Genomic DNA, 19,889 nt, shown 5'->3' with positions numbered 1-19,889 from the left:
CTTAAGTGTGTAACTGGGGCAGGGGTTTTCCCTAAGTTGGCTGGAAAGGTCACTCAGCTCTCTCCCACTTTGAAAAGCCTATCTGTCCGAGTTTTGAAGGTCATGTTTTTTTTTTCTCTGACTGCCTTAAAGAGTCCCCCAACCCCATGCCTTTAGCATTTTTCTCATTTTGTTTTTACCAAAGTGTAACTGTAAAGATGAGTGAATAAATAAATGTATTATTGTAAAGATGAGTGAATAAATAAATGTATTATTGCAGTGTGGGGACAATGTCCAGAGTCTAATGCATGCCAGATATCATGTGTGCGTGTGTGTGTGAGAGAGAGAGAGAGAGAGAGAGAGAGAGAGAGAGAGAGAGAGAGAGAGAGAGAGAGAGAGGTTTTTTGAGACAGGTTGAGACAGGGTTTCTCTGTGTAACCTTGGCTGTTCTGGAACTCACTTTATAGACCAGGCTGGTCTTGAACTCACAGAGATCCACACATCTCTGTCTCCTGAATGCTGGGATCAAAAGTGTGCGCCACTGAAGTGGAAACTTGAGGGTTCTTCAGAAAGTCAGTTGTGTTAAGATGGTGTTTTGCTAAGGCAGATGCATGAAGGACTTTTGGCTGAAGCAGACACAGGTGAGAGGATGCTCTGCTAAAGCAAACATGTGAAAGGACACGTGATGAAGGAGTCTTTGCTAATTACAAGCAGTGCCTTACACTGTGTAGCTAAGCTCCATTTGTTGGGACTCCACAGAGAGAAACACACACACACATACACAGAAAAACAAAAACAAAAACTTCTGGTGGTGGGGTTCATGCTGCTTCCAGTCTGATTGGCAGAGTGATGTCAGCTGAGACAGATGCACGTGCTGAGGCAAGACCCATGGAGGACTTGCGATGTTTGGAGGGAGTATAAATAAGACTCCATGAACAGGGATGGAGGCTGGGCCTTGGCTTGCTGGTAGAGCTTCTTGTGCAATGCTTGTTGGTCTCTTGTCTTCACTGATCTTCACTTTGCTGAGAGAGGAACAGTAGAGAACTTCTTCAGATGTCCCTCCTGGTCCCTCCTGCTGACTCCTGTGGAGGCTGAGGCCTGGTTGTCTCTGTTAGGTAGTGCCACCAGTGCTGATTCATGTTTGCTGTCCTGGCTTACTGAATGGACGGCTGGTGTATTTGTGAAGTGTCTGCGAGTGGATCAAGCTGCCACTGCTAACCTGTCAACTCAACTGCTGATTTGCAGACACACAGATGGGAGTTGCTACAAAGAACCTTTCTAAACAGGTCCACTTCTCCTGTATCCTTTCTTTTCCTTTACCTCTGGTAAGTGGTTGGCTAAAAGGGAGGTTAGAGTGTTTAGGAACTATCATTAATAACAGATCTTGAAAAAATTAAAGTTACACACCACTATTCCCTGCAGATGCCAACTTTTTAAAAAAGATTTATTTCTATGGGGTTGGGGAGCCAGCTCAGTAGCTAAGAGCATATTCTGTTCTCACAGTGGGCCCGAGTTTGGTTCCCAGAACCCATTTTGGCTCACACCCCTGTAACTCTGGTTGCCTGGGCATCCAACACCCTCTTTTGGCCTCTCTGGGAAACCCACATACATATATACCTAGCACACTCACAAATAAACACATAAATAATAAATCTTTACCTCTCTATTCTTATGGACATGGATGTTTTGCCTGTATATATGGATGCGTGCCAAGTGCACACAGCACCCTCAGAGGCCAGAAGAGGTCCCTGGAACTGGACTTATAGACAGTTGTCTCCATATAGATGCTGGGAATAAAACCCTAATCCTCTGCAAGAGCAGCCGATGTTCACAACTGCTGAGCCATCGCTCCAGCCCCGGCACCCACTTCTTATTTCCCGAGACAGGGTACTGTGATCCTCTTGCTTCAACCTCCAAAGTGCTGGAGTTGCCAGCACAGACCACCATACCTGACTTAGTTCCTTTTTAAGTGTGTGTGCTAGCTCAAATGGAGTTCAGAGGGCAATTTTTGGGAGTTGATTCTCTCCATGCAGCATCTCCATGTGGGTCCTGAGGATAGAAGTCAAGTTCCCAGACTCAGCAGCCATAGCCTGCTGCAGACCTGTGGCAGCATGCAGTCTGGACTGGCAGCCCTTGTGACCACTGGTGAGTAAGGCAGTGTTCTAGGCCCTGTGCTGGGAAGGTTGTACTTGGCTATGGAAGTGAGGTATGCACTGCACACCTTACACAGGAGTGTGGTGACAAGGCAGGAGAGCAGAGGTCACAGAGTGAGAGGGTCCTGAGGGTCAGAGCTCAAACAGCCTATGCAGACACTCAGGACTTCCAAGGCCATAGGAGCTCAGTCACCAGTTTGGAGGCCCAGCCTACACCTGGCCAGGTGGGAATGTGGGAGTCTATAGCTTCAGACCACCAGAGGATGGCCGCTATGCACAGGCATGACAGGCAAGCTAGAGACCCTGGTCCCTTCCCTGCTAGGCCCTGCTTTACTGCAAAGGAAGTCAACGGGTCATGCAGGGTCCCTATGTGGGGCCTGAACCCAGCACACAGAGATAAGACAGCAGCAGATGTAACAAATGGACTTTAATGTAACTATCACACACACATGGGTGGAGGACAACGAGGCCTTGTACAGTAGCCTGTGCCTGCCCAGGAACTTTGGGGCAAAGGCTGAGGCCATGTGCCCTTCCAGGAAAACACTGATGTGGTCAAGGGCTGGCAAGGGAGGCACAGCTAGCCCGGGCACAGCGACTATCCTGTACACAGGCCAGTGTGGATAGGGGACAGCTGCCCTCATTAAGTGCAGCGTGGCAGCTGCACAGGACACTTGAAGGTAGGTGAGGGACAGCCACAGATGACAATGACCAACATGCTCAGCAAAATGGCAACAGAAGGAGGCTCTGGTGGTGGGCAGGGATGGTGTCTACAGGGTGGTGGGTAGCCAGTCATGAGGCACCAGGAGCTCAGCTCCAGCTGGCTTGTCCCTGGGGGAGGCTGGCAGGCCCTTCCTTCCCACCCTGGATCAGAATGGGACCGGGGAAGGGGTTCTGTGTGAGTCCACTCAGGCTTGGGAGGAGGGTGGCTGTGTGTCCAGGCCCACCCTCCAGCTTCGGTTTTGGTGAGTGTGGCAGGTGTGCCCTGAGGCTGGGAGGGCTGGGCTGGCTGCAGAGGCCTCTCACTGGGTCCGGAGCTGGTAATCTAGAAACATGGGGCACCCACCCTCAGCTCCACACAGGCCCCAGGGCACCCTCCCTCAGCTCCACACAGGCCCCAGGGTACCCTCCCTCAGCTCCACACAGGCCCCAGGGCACCCTCCCTCAGCTCCACACAGGCCCCAGGGCACCCTCCCTCAGCTCCACACAGGCCCCAGGGCACCCTCCCTCAGCTCCACACAGGCCCCAGGGCACCCTCCCTCAGCTCCATGTAGGAAGCCATAGCCTAGAAAGACCTCTGTAAGTCTTGCCAGCCAGGTGGCTACTCACCTCCATTCTGTGTGATATAGCGTACCCAGGGCAGGGCCTGGTACCCGCTCTTCTCAATGATTTTCAGGTAGCGCACCTGGACACAAGGGTCTTGAGTGTGCTGCACCCCCACCAGCACCCTTCATCCAAGGGGCAAGGCCAAGGGGGCAGGCCTGGCATAGCATGAAGCAAGCCAAGGCTTGGTGACCTTGAGCCTTTCAGGGGAACAGTATGTTCCCCTCATCCACAAAAGTTGAGGGGTCCCAAGGAAATAGGCCCTATGCCAGGATGGGATTTTGGAGGTTCTGCTATGACTCTGGGCTCAAGTGTGGGGTTCAGGCAGCCAGCACCAGCACACTCATACCTGAATGCCAGAGGTAGTGAAGTAGGGGATCTCGAACTTGACACTGATGGGAGGCTTGCCCTCCTTGTCTTCGGCTTCCACACTGGGAAGGCCAAAGTGGGCCCGCATCAGGTACTCCTTGCCACCCTGGGGGCCAATGGTGGAGGCAGTTAGGCAGCTGGCCAGCCCACAGCCAATGGCACAGATTCCCAGGAACCCAGCAATAACTTGGAGGTGGTTTGAGAGTGGGGCCAGTCAGGACTAGCCGAGACCCTTGCCCTGCTCTGGCCATGTAGCGCATGAGGCCTGGGCTTGGCTGTCCCCTCTGTCTGGCACCCTAGCTCTAGCTATACCTGGGACAACATGGCCTTTGGTTTTCTGAGCTCACACTTAGGGGCAGCAGGAGTGGCTGTGACTAGGACCCTGCTTAGGAGCTGGGGTGCAGCAGGGCAGAGCCTCAGCTCCTGCTGGGCTCCACAGCCTAGCTTCCCGGCATCAGTTCCCAGCCACAAAGGACACCATGACATCTGCATGGGAGCCGGAGCAAATAGCCTTCTGACTCCTGGTACCTAGCAACAAAGTAAGGGGGAAATGAGAGGAAGACCTGCCCACAGGAACACAAGAGTAAGCAGGCCCAGCAATCTCAGCATTCAGGGCACAGAGGCAGGAGGATGGTGGCAAGTTCAAGACCAGCCTGGAATACAAGAGTTTGAGGTCACTCTGGGCTATAGAATGGGTTGCAGACCACTGAAACTATCCAGGGAGACCCTGTTTCAAACAAAGTCCCTGCAAAACAAAACCACAAAACAACTTCTAAGTGAAACCGAAGCTGTAGAAAATGGCACTGCATGTTACACTGTAGGTTTCCTGGGTACAGAGTTTGGGTGGAGCTGATAGAAATGTTTATCTGCATTAACACTGACGTAAGAATTACCAGTGAGTGGACTGACCTTGAAGGAGGGAGGGCGACAGGGCTGGGGCGGGGTCAGTGGCCGCAGCCATGCTTTGGGTGCACAGTCACAAATCAAAGACCAAGGGAACATGAGGACGGATACAAAGCACGCCTCTAACCACAGCACCGGGGAGGCAGAGGCAGGTGGCAGTTAGCCTGGTCTACACAGTGCACTCAGGTCAGTCAGTGCTACATAGTAAGACCCAACCTCAAAGACAAAAACAAAAACATGATGGACAAGAAGCCAGAGCCCTCAAGCACCTCCGGCGGGAATGATACTGTGTCACTGCTACACAAAACACCAAGGCAGAGCCTCAGACAATTCTAACTACTTTTGGCAAACTATTCAAGACTCTCCCGTGAGTGTACACCTGAGGACAGGAAGCAGGGCGTGGGGGAGAGCCCTGCGCACCCACACCCACTGCAGCTGAGCTTGGGCGCACCCAGAGTGCCCATCAGTGAAGAGGGAAGGGACATGGTGTGAAAAATTACCTGGCTTTAAAAAGGACTGCAGCAATATGCAGGACACGGGTGAGCTTTGTCACCGTGTCATGTGACAAAAGGCTGGCGCAAAACAGGGAAAATGCAATAGTGGTCACCAGGGCCAGGCTGCATTTACCCTGAGTTTGGCCACCCTTCCCACCTATACTCCCCAACTCCATGTGAGGTCCTTAAGCCAGGGTGCACAGTAGACGAGTCTACCATGCTTGCTGCCTTGGGATCATCTCCAATACAGAAAGGGTAGAAAGAAGGCCCTGGCTCTCACTGTTTCCTCTCTGGTGAGGACAAGATGAGGGCGGAGGTGCACCAGGGACCCCTGAACACTGGCTGTGCTGCAGCACCAAGGGAAAGCTCTCCTGGGATGGATGGATGGCCAGCCCTCCCCTAGTCCTGCAGGGTGCAGAGAGGGACTGCACCTGTGTTCCTGGGACCAGGATGGCACTCAGCAGGACTGCCCCTCACTGCAAGGAAACACCTTCCCCAAGGTGGCACAGGGATAGGTCTCAGGGAGATATTTAGGGGTACCTGGCGAATATGAGGCTCACCGGGAAGGACTTGATGGACCACACGATCTCACTGTTCTCAGGGACCCACTTGACACTCCCCACTGTAGTCTTGAACTTGGGTGAGTCAGCGTCGTTGGGGACTGGTATATGGATCTCTACATTGTTGGCTGTTGAGCGCCGCTTGAACTGGCTCTTGGCCTGCAAGGAGGCCCAAGGCAGAGGCTGTGGATGATGTAGGGAAGGGAGTCTGGCCACCCCAAGCCACCTTACAAGGGCCACAGTCTCTGCCTGGCAGTGGCTCCCATTATCCACCAAAGACTCTGACTTTTCCAGGCACTGCCCACGCCTGACTTAGGCTTCCAAGGTGCCCACTCTCACCAACCTTGACCATGTACTCAATTCGGCTGTGGGAATGCTTCTCAATCACGGACTCAATCCAGATCAAAGGCTTCACCTGTGTGCAGAGAAGGCACTCACACCTGCTGGTCTCTCATCATGTCTCATGCTACTGAGGGAAAACGGAGACCAGACAAGGCCCCATTCTTCCAGGAGACCAGTGTGTAGGCCAGCAAAGGGTGATGACCATGGAGGAGCCAGTGGTGGTCAAGGTTTCCGCCCACTTAGGGGGCTGAGAGACAGGTACCCACAGAATGTGGGAGGATTGGTGTTGAACTTGCCTGGGAACTTGCTACACTCACGTGGGTGTTGAGGCGGTAGGACATGAGTTCAAACTCTCCGTCGGGTGGGATGAAGGAGATGGTGCGGTCGTTCTCAAAACGTGACAGCCGCACACACTGGTGGAATTTCACATCCTCCAGCTCCACTGACTTGCTCTTCCCCCCTATGCAGGGCAGGGGTGAGGCTGGCAGGAGTTACGAGTCCCCGCCCATGCCCAAAAGGCATCCACAAGAAGCCAGTTCATAGCCAGCCTCCTGTCACCTCTTTCCATCACATGCCTGCCTGATGCTAGCATGGCATCCTGGCTGCCTGCTTATGCCATGCCAAGTTCTCAGCAGCCAGACAGCAACAGGTCAGGGTTAGTTTCCTAAGTGGCTGTGGGTGCCACTCACCCACTACAAAGGGCCCAGGTATGGCTAACAAGTCCAGGAGGTTGTCAGGGCCCAGGAACCAGGGAGGAGCCCCAGTAGCCTGGACATGTCCACCTGTACTGTGCCCTGCCACTAGAAGCCTCACCATGGAAAGAGCCCAGCCTCAAAGAGAAGGGAACAGAGGATGGGGCCAGGCTCGGGGTCTCTCTGATGACATCTAAGTACTCAGAACCTTGGCTCTGTCCACCCTCCTCACAGTCTTATATCGTAGCCCAGGATGGCCTCAAACTCAGAATCTCCCTGCCTCAGTGTCCTGAGAGATGGAATGACAGGCAGATGCCACCATACCAGCCAGATCTCCCTGACTTTTTTGGTGCCGGCGGGTACTGAACCCAGGCCTGCTAGGTCAACACTGACCACTTACTGAGCTACAGTAACGTGAAATTCTGTTACATCTTGTTCGGTGTGTATGGGGTGTGTATAGTGTGTGTGTGTGTGTGTGTGTGTGTGTGTGTGCACGCGCGTGCGCGCGCGCTGCAGCACACGTGTGGCAGTCAGAGGACAACTTGCAGGAACTGGCTCTCTCTGTCTACCATGTGGGCTCAAGATAGCACAAGAAGGCCGTGGGGCTTGGCAGCAATGCCTTTACCTGATGAACCATCTCAAAGACCCAAGAAATGTTCTTAAACCTGATACTTGAAAGCAGCTGGCTGTCCTACCAGTAAGCATGCACTCAGATCTAACTTGGGGTCAAGTGAAGTCACCTCCCTGGAGCAAGGCTGACCCAGCCTCTGTCTCAGTGCTGTCCTCAGGTACTCACGGCCTGTGTTGTCGAAGAGGACCTTGTCATTGAGGCCCAGGCGTAACTCAGGCATGCCTGAGAGGAAGACCCGCATCTTGATGGAACCCACAATCTCACTACGCAGCACGTTGCCGTTGGCACTGACCTGGGGATGGTGTTGGGGGGAGCCGTGTGAGCTGTGGCCTTTACCACATCTGGCTCAGCTGTAAGCCTGCAGTCTTCCAGCTCGCCAGGTGAAAAAGGACTTCCCACAGGCCCTCTGTGGTCTCTCACCATGTGTTTGAGGCAAGGTCTCTCCCTGATCTAGAGTTCTCATGTTGGCTGGGTGGACCCTCCAGTGCCCACCCCTCAGTGCTGGGGCTGCAGTGCACACCACGCTCCCAGCTTCTACACTAGTGTTAGGTCTGAACTCGGGTCCTTAAGCTTGTACACGAGTGCTCAGCGTGTGTTTTACTTTAAAATGTTATTATTGTATGAGTGTGCATGATGTATATTGGGGTGCCACTGCGTCTGTATGGAGATCAGAGGACAAGTTTATGGTGATATCTCTTCTATGAGGGCTCTGGGGATGGAGCTTAGGACATGAGGCTTGAGGTGCAGTAACGTGGCTCACTAAGCCATCTCCTGAGCCTTGTAGTTTTAAAACTTAAATTGTATTTATTGATTTACTGTTAGTGTGTGTGCACGCACATGCGTGCGGCACATGTGAAGTAACAGGACAGAGTGCAGGAGTCAGTTCTCCTTCACCACCATGACACCCAGAAAGGCAGGCTTGTGGGAAGCCCCGTTTTACCTGCTGAGCCATCTCTTGCTGGCCTTTCTAGTTCTGTTTTCTGAGACATGTGACCCTGGAGAGTCTGGAACTTAAGGTTCCCCTATCTCAATCTCCTGAGAGAGACACCATAATGCTGACCCTACAGATTCTGAGAGTGAGGCTGATACAGAGCGAGCCGTCTCTGGTGGCTAAGGCTGAGCCCTGCCATCTGCTGCCAGGGCCCAGGTTACACACTCTGCTGGGTTTCAGTTTTATCCCTGACTTCCACCCTGGAAAACATGGCAGGTTAAGAAAGGAAAGAAAAAAGGCAGCCTACCAAGAGGTTGACGGCCTCAATGACGTCCAGGAACACTTCATTCTTCCGATACTTGATGCCTTCTGAGCGCCAAGACACAGCATTGGTGACAGTGGCTGGGGGCCGAGGGGCCCCTGTTTCCAGCTTGTGGCCTTCCTGAGTGATGTACCTGTGGGGCCAAATTGCTCAGTTATAGAGGTGACACACAATGTCCTACCCTGACATTGGGATGGAACTAGGTAGAAGACAAGGCCCAACCACTTGAAGCCCCACATCAGCAGGTTCCAGGAGGGGTACAGTATGCACACTATAGTAAGCGGGCTGAATACACTTCATCTCTGAGGCAAGGCACTGGTGGAGGGGTGGGGAATGGAGGATTAAGTGGTCAGCACTGTGGGCAGATGGAGGGACTGAGTCCTGTACTGCCAGGACAGCAGAGCGGCAGCTTTTCCTGGACTCCCAGTCAAGTGGGGAGCTGGTACCCCAGGTCCCACTGAGGGATGGAAAGTACAGCATGGGGCCTGCTCGTTTCTGCTTCTGCAGGTGGGATTCCAAAAGACTGTCACATTTGAGAACAGTCGGCAAAGGCAGGGCTCTGATTAAGGATACTGGATGTGTGTGGGTGGAAGAGACAGGGTATACCTATGGAAAAGGTCCTGAGCCCAGAGGCACTCAGTAGAAACCCAAGACCAGCCCCTGGCTCAGCAGTGAGCATCTGAGGGCTGAATCCCAGTACCACACAAACACACACAGAATTAGGAAATTGGGCACATGGCCTACTCCTGTCAGCCCAGCACTCCAGAGGCAGAGGGAGGAGGATCAGACCCTATCTCAATTAACTAAAACATAGTTGGGGCAGAAGGAACAAGCTGACTGCTCTGTTGGCTGGGGATGGGGTCTGCGGGGACACAGGTACTCACTCCTGCAGGATCTTGCTGTCAGTGGTCTGTGGGTAGCCGAAGTCCATGAGCTCGTCCAGCAGCTCATAGATGATGACGAAGTTGTCTCGGATGCTCTCCTCCTCCAACTCCTTAAAGTACTCGGAGAAGACCTGGGCAGTAGAGCAGGACTCAGCCCAGCTCAGGACACCCCAGCTGGAGTGATTGTACCCGTGGGTGACTCTTAGCCAAGAGTAGGAGGTGGGGTCCTGAACCCAAAGATTTGAACTACAGGCCACAGGCATTAGCCAGGAGTGGCTCTGTACCAGCACCACGGCTGTCCAGGACGTCTGTGGTCAATCCCAACTGTGCCTGTGATCCTTGCCTCTCCCTCAGGATTGCTGCCTATCCCCACAGGGTGTTGGCTCTCTGGCTGTAGACACGCATCTCCATTTCAATGGATAGCGAGGAAGCTAAAGAAGGGACCTGACCTGGTCTTTACACTGTCAATCACAGAAGTGGGAAAGGTAAGCTCTGGGAAAAAATGTGCCCCGGCACCCCAATCATATTCCGCCAATTAGAGGTGGCAAAGCCAGGCTGTCCACAGTGGACCTGCTCAGAAGGATACCAAAAATACAATGGGTTCCCTTGCCCCACCTCTTACTCTTGGCTAAGAGTCACCCACCCAAGAGGGAGGGAGGGAAGAGAGGGAAAAGGGTTCCTGACCTCCAGAGGCACTCAGTGGAAATACAAACCAGTCCTGGAGGCCTTGCTTAATACTAGCACCAAACAGACAGACTCAGCAGCCAGAGGTTGCTTTAAGTCCATAGGGGTCCTGGGTAAAACTATGCATTAGCTAGCATCAGACTTCACACTCCTACACGGCCCCAAGGTCTAGCCTTGTGCACCTAACTGATCCTAGCCCCTTACACTGTCCAGGCACAGGACCTGGATCACATTATACACCCTCCTGCCAGGATGGCTGCACAGCCATGTCTCCCCATCTTGTTAGCTTTCTTTACGTCCAGGGTGGGAGTGCAATCACTGAAGGTCAGAGGCTCTCACCTGCAAGGAGACTGAGGCTCCCTGGCCCAGGACCCCTGGGTATACAAAGTTACATTTCCCAAAGCCCTCCCCGGGAGAGAAGTCCCACCACTGGGCCTTACCTGCACCACCTTGTAAAGAAAGGAGAACACCAGTGACACACAAGCATTCTTCTTTGAAGTGGCAACCACTGCACAGTGGCAGTCAAGGAGCCTTCTGAGGCCAGGGTACCACACCACAGCCCCATCCCCATGGCTCCCTGCCCCAGCCACACTCCAGTGGTCCACTGGGCCCAAGATTAGGACTAAGCCCCCAGTATGAGCCAGGCTAGGGGCATGTGGTAAGCAGTCAGAGGAGCCTTGGGGTGACAACAGAAAGTGTAAGGTTTAAGGGTAGCTTCTGGATACTGCACTTAGGAGCAAGGGAGAGCCCAGCTGGATGGGGGAAGCAGCCAGGGCCAGGCCTGTCTTCTTTCTGTTGATGACAAAGCTTTTCTGGGGGCAATGCTATACACATGTCTACTCAACCCAAACAGGGAGCCCACAGTAGACCAAAGTACGGCCCATTCCGTTCAGGCACCCGTGGAAGCTGCCCACAGGGTCCATCTAAAGTCTGGTCATAGGAAGCCAACACAGGTTAGAAAACGGCTAAGGCCGCTGGCGTTCATGTAAAAATACTCTGCTATTTTGCGTGCTCTCCAAACACTAGGTCTCTTCCTAATTATGGCCTCCACACATACACAAATCAATCCATCCTGGGAGAGACTGGCAGCTAGATTAAAAGGCTATCAGAGAGACATGGAAAATACTTTCTCACCAATGTATACAAAGCCACAGGCTCTTACAAGCCTTTTCATCCAAGTGAGCAGCGGGGGAGCCACCAGCAAGGGTCTCAGCCAACTAGGCATTATGTGTGGATGTCCATAGAGAACAACACTGACAAGCAACCACTTCACTAACATGGATGAAGACAACCAGGTGTAATGGAACTTCTACCCACCTTACAGCCCAGCTGAGGCTTGGATAACTGAAGGGAAAATGGAGGGCTGGAGAGATGGCTCAGTGGTTTAAGAGCACAGATTGCTCTTCCAGAAGACCCGAGTTCAATTCCCAGCATCCACATGGTAGCTCACCATTGGCTTTAACTCTAGTCCCAGGGGGATCCATTGCCTTCTTCTGGCCTGCAAACACGCAGGTAAATTATCTATACAAATGAAAGCTTTTTAAAAATAAAAAACAAACGGTTCTTAAAATAGGTAAAGAGTTTAAATCCAAATGGTACCCTACATTGGTGGATTGGTGGAAAAAGACACTCCCGGAGGTCATCATGTTGTTGGATGAAAATCCTGTACAAGAGTAGACTATCTCCTGTGCACTGTTGGTCAGGCAATCCTGAAGCTCCAGGAACCACGCAGGCTGCTGCTGGTTGTATGGCAGAACTAGATGGTGAAAGACTATTGCTCAAGGCACTGCACTTGGACTGCAGGACATGGAGAAATTAAGTTGGAACCGAATGGAAACTCCCACCCTGCTGCTTGGCTTTCATAAGGCCAGACGGAGCTGTGAAGGCTGCTGTTGAACAGGCATCAACATTCCTGCTCAGCTATAGACCCTGTGTGCTAAAATACCACATGCTAAGCAGCGTGTGTCTGGTTATGCAATAGTGGCACAGATATCATGGGTAATACCAACACCTTTCTATTGGATTTTAGGCCCACTCCACAAGGGAGGTCACATATGGTATTATACATCAGGAAAAAACCCTATACCTGGGTAAGAGCAGGGCAGGAGCTGCAAGGGAAGACCTGTCCCTGGGAAGGGTTGGTATCTGTGCCTGTTGGGGGCCACACACATGCACACATTTACGTGCTGATCCTGAGGGGACCGACAGCTGACGAGCTGGTGCACTCCACTGCTTACTGCATAGCCAGATTTTCAGAGGTGTGCTCAAAGCCCCAAGTGGTGGATGAACCCATGGTGAGTCTCCACCTGGCACCACACTTGATTTGAGGCTGAAGCGGGGCTGGGGATGTAGGGTACATGACAACTTCCCACCCCTACTCCTACCCCATTCCCCACATGTGTCCACTCCTGCCTCTGACAGTATGGCCATACAAGGCAGTCAGAAATCTCTAGACCACAAAACCACCTAAAGCCAGCTCACCCCATCCAAAGACCTACCCCATTTAACATCTCAGCCCCAGTTGGCTCCCACTCATGCCATGTGCCCCTCTCTTCCTCTCCACAGCTGCGGCTTCTGGAATACTTAGTATTCCCTAAGTCTGTGCCTTCGAGCTGCCCAGCTGTCCTGTGCTGGTGGGCAGGCATGTCATCCCCAAGCCCCAACTCTGCAGCATAGGGATACGGTACAGGTTGTTGTGCTTAATCCACATGAAACGAACACCACCATGGGCCAAGATAGGTGACAGCATGCCCTCCTCCTCCTTCTCCATCAGAATGGGCATGAAGTGCTCCACCTCTGACATGTCCACGTCCCCACGGTAGTTCCTGCAGATGAGCACCTGCATCAGGAAGGAAATAAGGGGTGGCTTCCTCTCTGAGTGTCTGAGGTAGGGTTGGGGACCATCTGTGGAAGACACAACTTGAGGCTAGTCTGATTTCCACCCTAGAGAAGTCCCACCACAAGGCTCTTCCTGCAGCAGAAAGCAGAGAGAGGAGGGACTGTTCCCACAGACACTGGGCCAGGCTTTGCCCTGTGAACACTCCATGCAGACCTTCTCAGTGCCTTTGCTGTGCGGGTACACTTGGCTCTCCTGCGCACCTGATCCCTGAGGAGTCCAAGTTTATGGGACCCCACTGAGGCTTGTACAGGAACAGTCCTGCCCTGGTCTCCCTCCTAGCACAGAGTCTGAATCACTGTCCATCATCCAAGGGGACTGTGGGATGGCAAAGTTAGTGGCTCCTCAGAAAGTGACACCATAGTTAAGTATGACCCAGTGGCTCATCCTAGAGAATCAGAGAAACTGTGTGTCCACGGACACTCAAAGGAGAATGGAGCTGGGAGTGGAGATGGGTCCAAGGAGCCCAGACACATCCCAAATCCACTATGTAGCCAAGGGTAGCCTTGAATTCCTGCTTCTGCTGCTACCTCCTGAGTGCTGGGATGACAGGTGAGTTAGCCCACATACATGAACACTTCAGTAGCAAAATCTTAGAGCCAGGCCGGAGACAAGACATGTCTTTCAACAGATGTATGGAGAATCTGGGTCTGAACTTTCCCAAAGCACTGCACAGCTAGGTTCCAGGACCCCAGGATCCCAGAATCTGAGGGCCCTCCAATACAATGCTGTGGTGTCTTAAGGACAGCCCGCTCTGACAATAAACATGCTTGAGGCTTTTGTTTTGTTGAGATGATTTCACTGTGTAGCCTAGGCTAGCCTCAACTCATAGCAATCCTTCTGCCTCCAGAGTGCTGGGGTTATAGGCAAGAGACAGCAAACCCAGTTAAAATGCAACACCTCTCCTCTCTTCTCCTCTCTTCTCCTCTCTTCTCCTCTCCTCCCCTCCCCTCCCCCCACCCCACCCCCACCCCTGCCTTGTGTGTTGCCACCTTAGATAATCTAGCTAGCCAGCATGCTCCTGAGCTCAGGTCTTCACATGTATATAGCAAACAGTTTCCCTGCTAAAAATACTTGGCCAAACACAGTATGCACACCTCTAATCCTAGCACTTGGAAGAAGAGGCAGGGAAGTTTACACAGTAAGTTTCAGACTAGACATAGTGAGACCCTGTCTTTTAAAAATATCCTAGGGGATTTCTGAGTTCGAGGCCAGCCTGGTCTACAGAGTGAGTTCCAGGACAACACGGGCTATATAGAGAAACCCTGTCTCGAAAAACAAAAAACAAACAAACAAACAAACCAAACAAATAAAAACATCCTAGGGTTGCTGGGCATGATAGCGCACGCCTTTAATCCCAGCACCCAGGAGGCAGAGGCAGGTGGATCTCCAAGTTCAAGGACGGCCAGGGCTACACAGAGAAACCTGTCTCAAAAACCAAATAAACAGGGGCTAGAGAGATGGATTAGCAATGATGATCACTGGCTGCTCTTGCAGTGGACCTAGGTTCAATTCTGAACACCTATATAGTAGCTCACACCTGTCCATGACTCCAGTTCTAGGCATCCTGACACCCTCACACATGCAGTCAAAATACTAATGAACATAAAAGGTGTGTGTGTGTGTGTGTGTGTGTGTGTAAAACCAAATAAACAAATAGATAGATAAATCCCAGGAGCTGGAAAATGGCTCGTTGCTTAAGTGTGTTGCTATCTTTCAGAGGACCCAGGCTCAGTTCCCAGCATCCACACTGGGTAGCTCACAGCTGCTTGTAAGCCAGCTCTGTGGGACCTGATGTCTTCTGGCCTCCAGGGGCACCTGTGCACTTGTGTACATACCAGTATCCCTCTCACCTCTTCCCCCCCCCCCCCACACACACATTTTTTAAAATCAGGATTTTAAATGGTAATTCAGGGTCAGTGGAGGGCAGATATAGAATGTGAATGCAGGCCATGAGGGTGCCCAGGGAAGGCTTTACCCTCAGAATAACTGTGCACAGTGAGAGAAACCAAACAGGAAGTTCTCCCTGGAGATCTTGAAGAAGTGGCTGCAGGTCAGAGCTATGAGGAAGCTGCGGGTGAGGGTTGAGGAGGGCCCTGGTTACTTGATGACAATGCCTGTCAGCATGGCTGGTCAGCCATATGGCAGTGTGCAGCTCTCCTGAGCTGCCATGCTGGACTGGCACTTCAGAAAGCACTGTCTCTGCTGATCCTAGCTGGGAGAGTGTGGTGAGGGCAGTTCCTTTTGAGTCCTTTCTGGGCCTTATGGGGACATAGTACCCACAGGGTAAGCTTTTGGGTCTGATGCCCCACCTGGTCTGAGGGACTCCCACTTGCCCACTTCTATTCCTCTTGCTAACTCTTATATGGTTTTACAGATTACAATGCCCAGAGAGGTAGAGCTGCCTGCCTGAGGTAACACAGCAGAGAGAGCAGGGTCAGGATCTTAGACTTACTCCCACTTACTGTGCTCACTGAGAACTGCTGTCCTGGCAGCTCTAAACCCACTTTCTCCCCCAGGGATTGGGCTGGACTGGTCAGAGCCAGTCAGAAGGCCTGACTGTATGCCTCACTAGAGCTGCTCAGGGGTTTGTTTGCTTGCTCAGAAAACATGTAGAGTGAGGCTATGTGGTGGCTACTACCATGGTAGCCAAGGTCAACAGGGTTCCCTCACTGTCACAGCTACCTGGGAACAACTGGGGACGTTCTCGCTAGTCTAACCTTCAATCAAGGTTTGAAGAGATAGGGAGAAGTGTCAGGAATCCCCTGGAGACTCAGGGAGGTCAGCCACCCGAGTTGGTGTGCCAGTGGAGGGAGACAGGCGAGACACTGAGACAGCCCTTCTCTCTGTCAATCTCTCACCTCATGGTCCTTCCCCACAAAACAGAAGAGGATTCAGCTTCAACAGAAGCTAGACAGAGTGGCCTCTCCTTAATCAACCCCAACAGAAAGCTCAGGGCAACTGCCTGTCCCTACAGAAGGGGTGACTCACATTCCTACTGTCTTCCCCTGCACCAGTGCTGTTCACCTCTGAGACCCAGGGCCTCTAGGGTGCCTTATGGTCATCTTGGACATTTCCCAAGTACATCCTGTCACTCACAGAAGCTCTGCACCAAAGCATGTGACACACTATCCTTTCTATGGCTCCCTTTCCTTCTCAGCAGAACACCTTGGAGCTTGCTGAGTTCTCTCTAACAGCTAGGCTCTGCTCTGGGCATCAGGAGCCAGTATGGAATGAGTTTGGTGTGTCTTTTCAGGAAACGTCCGAGGAGAAAGGAATGGAGAGAGAAACATGCTTGTGATGCAGTAGGCAGTATGCGCTAGAAGGTGCAGTGTGCTCAAGGTAGGGTAGGCTAGAGATGATCCCAGTCAGGGCAAGCAGGAGAGGCTTCTGGAGGAGGTGCTATTTGGAATGAAGCCAGGCCACACAGCTCTCCACAGATGCAAGGACAAAGGTCCCAAGGCAGAAGCAGACAGGTTGTCTGGACACCTGCTTCAGGGTCCCCCACTGGCTAAAGTGGACTGAGCCAGGGTCACGTGGAAAGGCACTGGGTGGGAGGGTGGAGGAGGATATGAGAATTCAGACTATACAGGTCCTTGTGAGCAACAGGGGGAAGCCTGGGGCTTTGTTCTCGGTACCCAAAAGAGGAGCATGAAGAGGATGGAGGGGAAGCAGTACTTCTGTATTCTAGACCTAAAGTCACCCCAGGGACACACTGCAAAGCAAGGAAGCTGCAGGGTGGTTGGGGAGCAACAGATAGCACCAAGTGTTCTTGGAGGACCTCCTATTTGCCAAAAGTAGCCACATGGGATCCCTTGGTAATGAGAGGCTCGGTTTGGCATGTTGTCATGAGTCTGGCTTGATTTTGGAAGGAGGCAGGGAAGTCTACAGCCTCCCTGGGTAGCTTTCCAGAGGCAGGTCTGATAACACCCCATCTTGGGGACTCCTCTCTGGAACTACAGTGGCCCTGGCCTCCTTTCATTGTATCTCCAAGGTCCCAGCACCAGTATATGGGCTGACCTACACCCCACATGCCAACTGGGACCTCTGTCACCTTCTCAGAACCACATCAGGTGCCTGCTCTGCCTGGAAGTCTTTTGTAACCTGCTCTGAATGCCAAAGGGAAGGCAAACAACTGTTTGGCTGCTGGTCCAAGTGTTTCCTGCTAGGCCAAGAGGCCTGTGGAGTCCAAACACCATGCGCTGTGGGCCTTGTGAGGGCCAGGCTTGTCTCACATCTATACTCAGTAACTCAGACAAGACTCTTCAGATCCACTAGGAAGACAAGGCTCAGACAGGCCAAGGTGCTTGTCTATGATCACACAGCTCAGCTGCAGAGATCGGCTGAATCCACATGTAACTCTAGCTCTACAGCCTCAGCCCAGGATGGGTGCTTGCTAGTGCCAATGAGATGTTTGCTAAAGGAACAAGCCACAAAAGGCAGCCCACTGCACCGCTAGGCCAGGGTGGAGTGCAGAGCATATGCCATGAGACCTAGGGGACACTGCCCCTACCCAGCTTCCCAGAAGGCTGTGGAGGAAGCCCAGGCCTAGGACTCAGCAGTTGTTGACCTTGAGTGACATACAAGGCAGGTACACACTCAAGGGACTAAGGAAAACACTGGGGGTGGGGCTAAACAACTCCAGCTCTTCCATGTAGACTAGACATCAATGTTCTTTCACCGATGAATGCTGGACTTGTTTACTGTGGCTGGACCTGTTCTGGTAGCTTCCAAACAGAAGAAGCTGGCCACTTGCCTTCCACCCTGATGGCCTTAGGTAGAGTGGCAATCCATTTCTTAAGGTTGAATGTGCCTTCCTGGAAGAGGCTTTTGCAAGGAGCACACTGTGGCTGCTTGTCAGAGAGCTTGTTGTTTTAGGCTCTATCCTCAGCACCACAAAAACATCCATTAGCCTAGGGAGACAGCTCAGTCTATAAAGTGTTTTCCAAATATTTGACCTAAACTCCATACCAAAATCCCCGGTAACAGCCAGGTGCTTACCAGGTGGTGGTGGCCCATGCCTTTAATCCCAGCACTTGGGAGGCAGAGGCAGGTCAATCTCTAAATTCAAGGCCAGCCTGGTCTACAGAGTGAGTTCCAGGACAGTCAGAGCTACACAGAGAAAACATGTCTCATAAAATCAAAAGGGGGAAAAAAAGCCAGATTCTGCTGAGAAGTACAGACAGGCAGATCCACGTGTTTTAAAGGTCAGGCAGCCTAGCTCAACCAGTCTAGTGACCCGAGTTCGTTAACAAGAGCCCATGTAAGGGTAGCAGGGGTCTCCTTCCTCCACACACATGAAATTTCTTCACACCCGAAGAAACACACAAATGAAATTTTCTTTCTCAGATAACCCCGGGAATGATGCCAGGGTCCTGTTTCTGTCCAGGGCCTTCATGTCTCAGCAATCTTTGTTATTCCCAGACAGGAAAGCTCTCCCTGATCCTTCAGCTGGGGCTTCTGGTCCATTAGTCCTCAATAGGTATTCATCTATTTGTGCTTTTCCAAGTGACTAAGTTTAGCTATGACAGATTCTGCCAACCCACGGTGGCCCAGGGCTTAGCACCTGCCTGGTGAGGATGCTTCCAGGCGGCTACTTCGTAGTAATCAGTGGGACTCTGGGCAGTCTGTTTCCCACTCTAAAACCACACTCTTATCCTCTTCTCTTAATGTCACAGGAAGATCAGCTGCTCTAGGGAGCGCTGAAGCCTTATGTACACTGTGGAGCGAGGGGCCGACCTAAGGCCATAGTCCCCGCCACACCTCTGGCCAAGGGTCGCACGGTCCCCAGGGCGCAGGGTCCCGCTACAGGGGTCCACAGGAGAGGCTAGAGTCCGCTACCCAGGAGCACATGGAGGGCAAGGGACAAAGCGGACAGTTACCTAGTAACCTCAGCCCACCAAGTTACCTAGCAAAGGAGAGGGACTCGCGGAAAGAAGACCACCGCCCGTTTCCTAGCAACAGGGCAGGGCTAGCAAGTGAGGCTGCCCCGCCTGCCTGACGCCCTATCTGGGCTGGTCGGCCAGTTGCCTAGCAACAGGGTGGGTCCCGACAGGGCGAGGGCCCGTTGGTTGCTTGGCAACGCGGAGGGTGGAGAGCCCTTCAGTACCTTGCCCTTCAGGTCCAGTACGTAGACGGCGCTGGCGGACATGGCGGCTTTGAAAGGCCTCGGCAGTAGCCGAGGGCGGCGGCAACGGCAGGAACTGCCGGCGTTCAGCAAGGCCCGGAGCGCCCCGCGACACTTCCCCTCCACTTCCGGTTCATGAAGCAGCGCGTGGACCGTTATGTCCGGTCTGAAGGGAGCCGCTAGTGCGCAGGCGCACAACGGAATAAGTGCAGGCGCAGTAAGAACTTTTTGGCTGTATTTTTTCACCCATAGCCCAAACGGGCCGGAAGTAAGTTCCAGGGGGGCGTGGCCTTCCTGATGAGCCTGACCTGGAGAAACTGGGCGAGACAGCTTTGTCATTACTCCTTGTACCTGAAGGATTAGCTGAGGAATGTAGGTGGACGCTTCCAAGCCGGTTGCTGTGAAAAGACGCTGAAAGCGAAACCGATTTGGAGTTGAGCCTTGCTTTCGGCAGAAGTCTAGTAAACTGTCACCGGCTGTGACACGCTGTTAGGTGGCTCTTAAGTCAGTCTCTCAATGGCAATCAAGCCTTATCAGCAATCACCTGCAGGTGTCAACCTGTCAACTGAATAGGCTCCACCCGGTTTTGCCCCAGTGAACCC

The 19,889-nt window shown here is 52.6% G+C and overlaps 1 protein-coding gene and 1 long non-coding RNA gene across 3 annotated transcripts; both read right to left on the bottom strand.

Annotated features, from left to right (window-relative positions):
• Positions 1–2,544: 2,544 nt before the first annotated feature.
• Positions 2,545–19,441, bottom strand: Ap1m1 (adaptor related protein complex 1 subunit mu 1). Of its 2 annotated transcripts, XM_034520334.2 has the most exons (12): positions 19,270–19,441; positions 12,947–13,103; positions 10,705–10,772; positions 9,581–9,711; positions 8,682–8,829; positions 7,609–7,735; positions 6,438–6,580; positions 6,122–6,193; positions 5,779–5,937; positions 3,802–3,927; positions 3,459–3,534; positions 2,545–3,174 (listed from the first exon to the last, which is right to left on the bottom strand). In XM_034520334.2, exons 1-12 carry the CDS (start codon positions 19,309–19,311, stop codon positions 3,152–3,154), a joined length of 1,272 nt encoding a protein of 423 aa, XP_034376225.1. In that variant the 5' UTR covers positions 19,312–19,441; the 3' UTR covers positions 2,545–3,151. The 2 variants fall into 2 exon arrangements, with proteins under 2 accessions (XP_034376225.1, XP_076770564.1); XM_076914449.1 differs by lacking the exons at positions 10,705–10,772; positions 12,947–13,103 and having other exon boundaries at positions 19,270–19,437.
• Positions 11,582–12,940, bottom strand: LOC143434726 (uncharacterized). Its single transcript, XR_013104454.1, has 2 exons — positions 11,869–12,940; positions 11,582–11,762 (listed from the first exon to the last, which is right to left on the bottom strand). It is a non-coding gene; the product is annotated as an uncharacterized LOC143434726 (long non-coding RNA).
• Positions 19,442–19,889: the final 448 nt, after the last annotated feature.

Source organism: Arvicanthis niloticus, chromosome 16 (genome assembly GCF_011762505.2).
Source record: "Arvicanthis niloticus isolate mArvNil1 chromosome 16, mArvNil1.pat.X, whole genome shotgun sequence".
Lineage (NCBI taxonomy): Eukaryota > Metazoa > Chordata > Mammalia > Rodentia > Muridae > Arvicanthis > Arvicanthis niloticus.
This window is presented reverse-complemented; position numbering and strand designations above follow the sequence as displayed.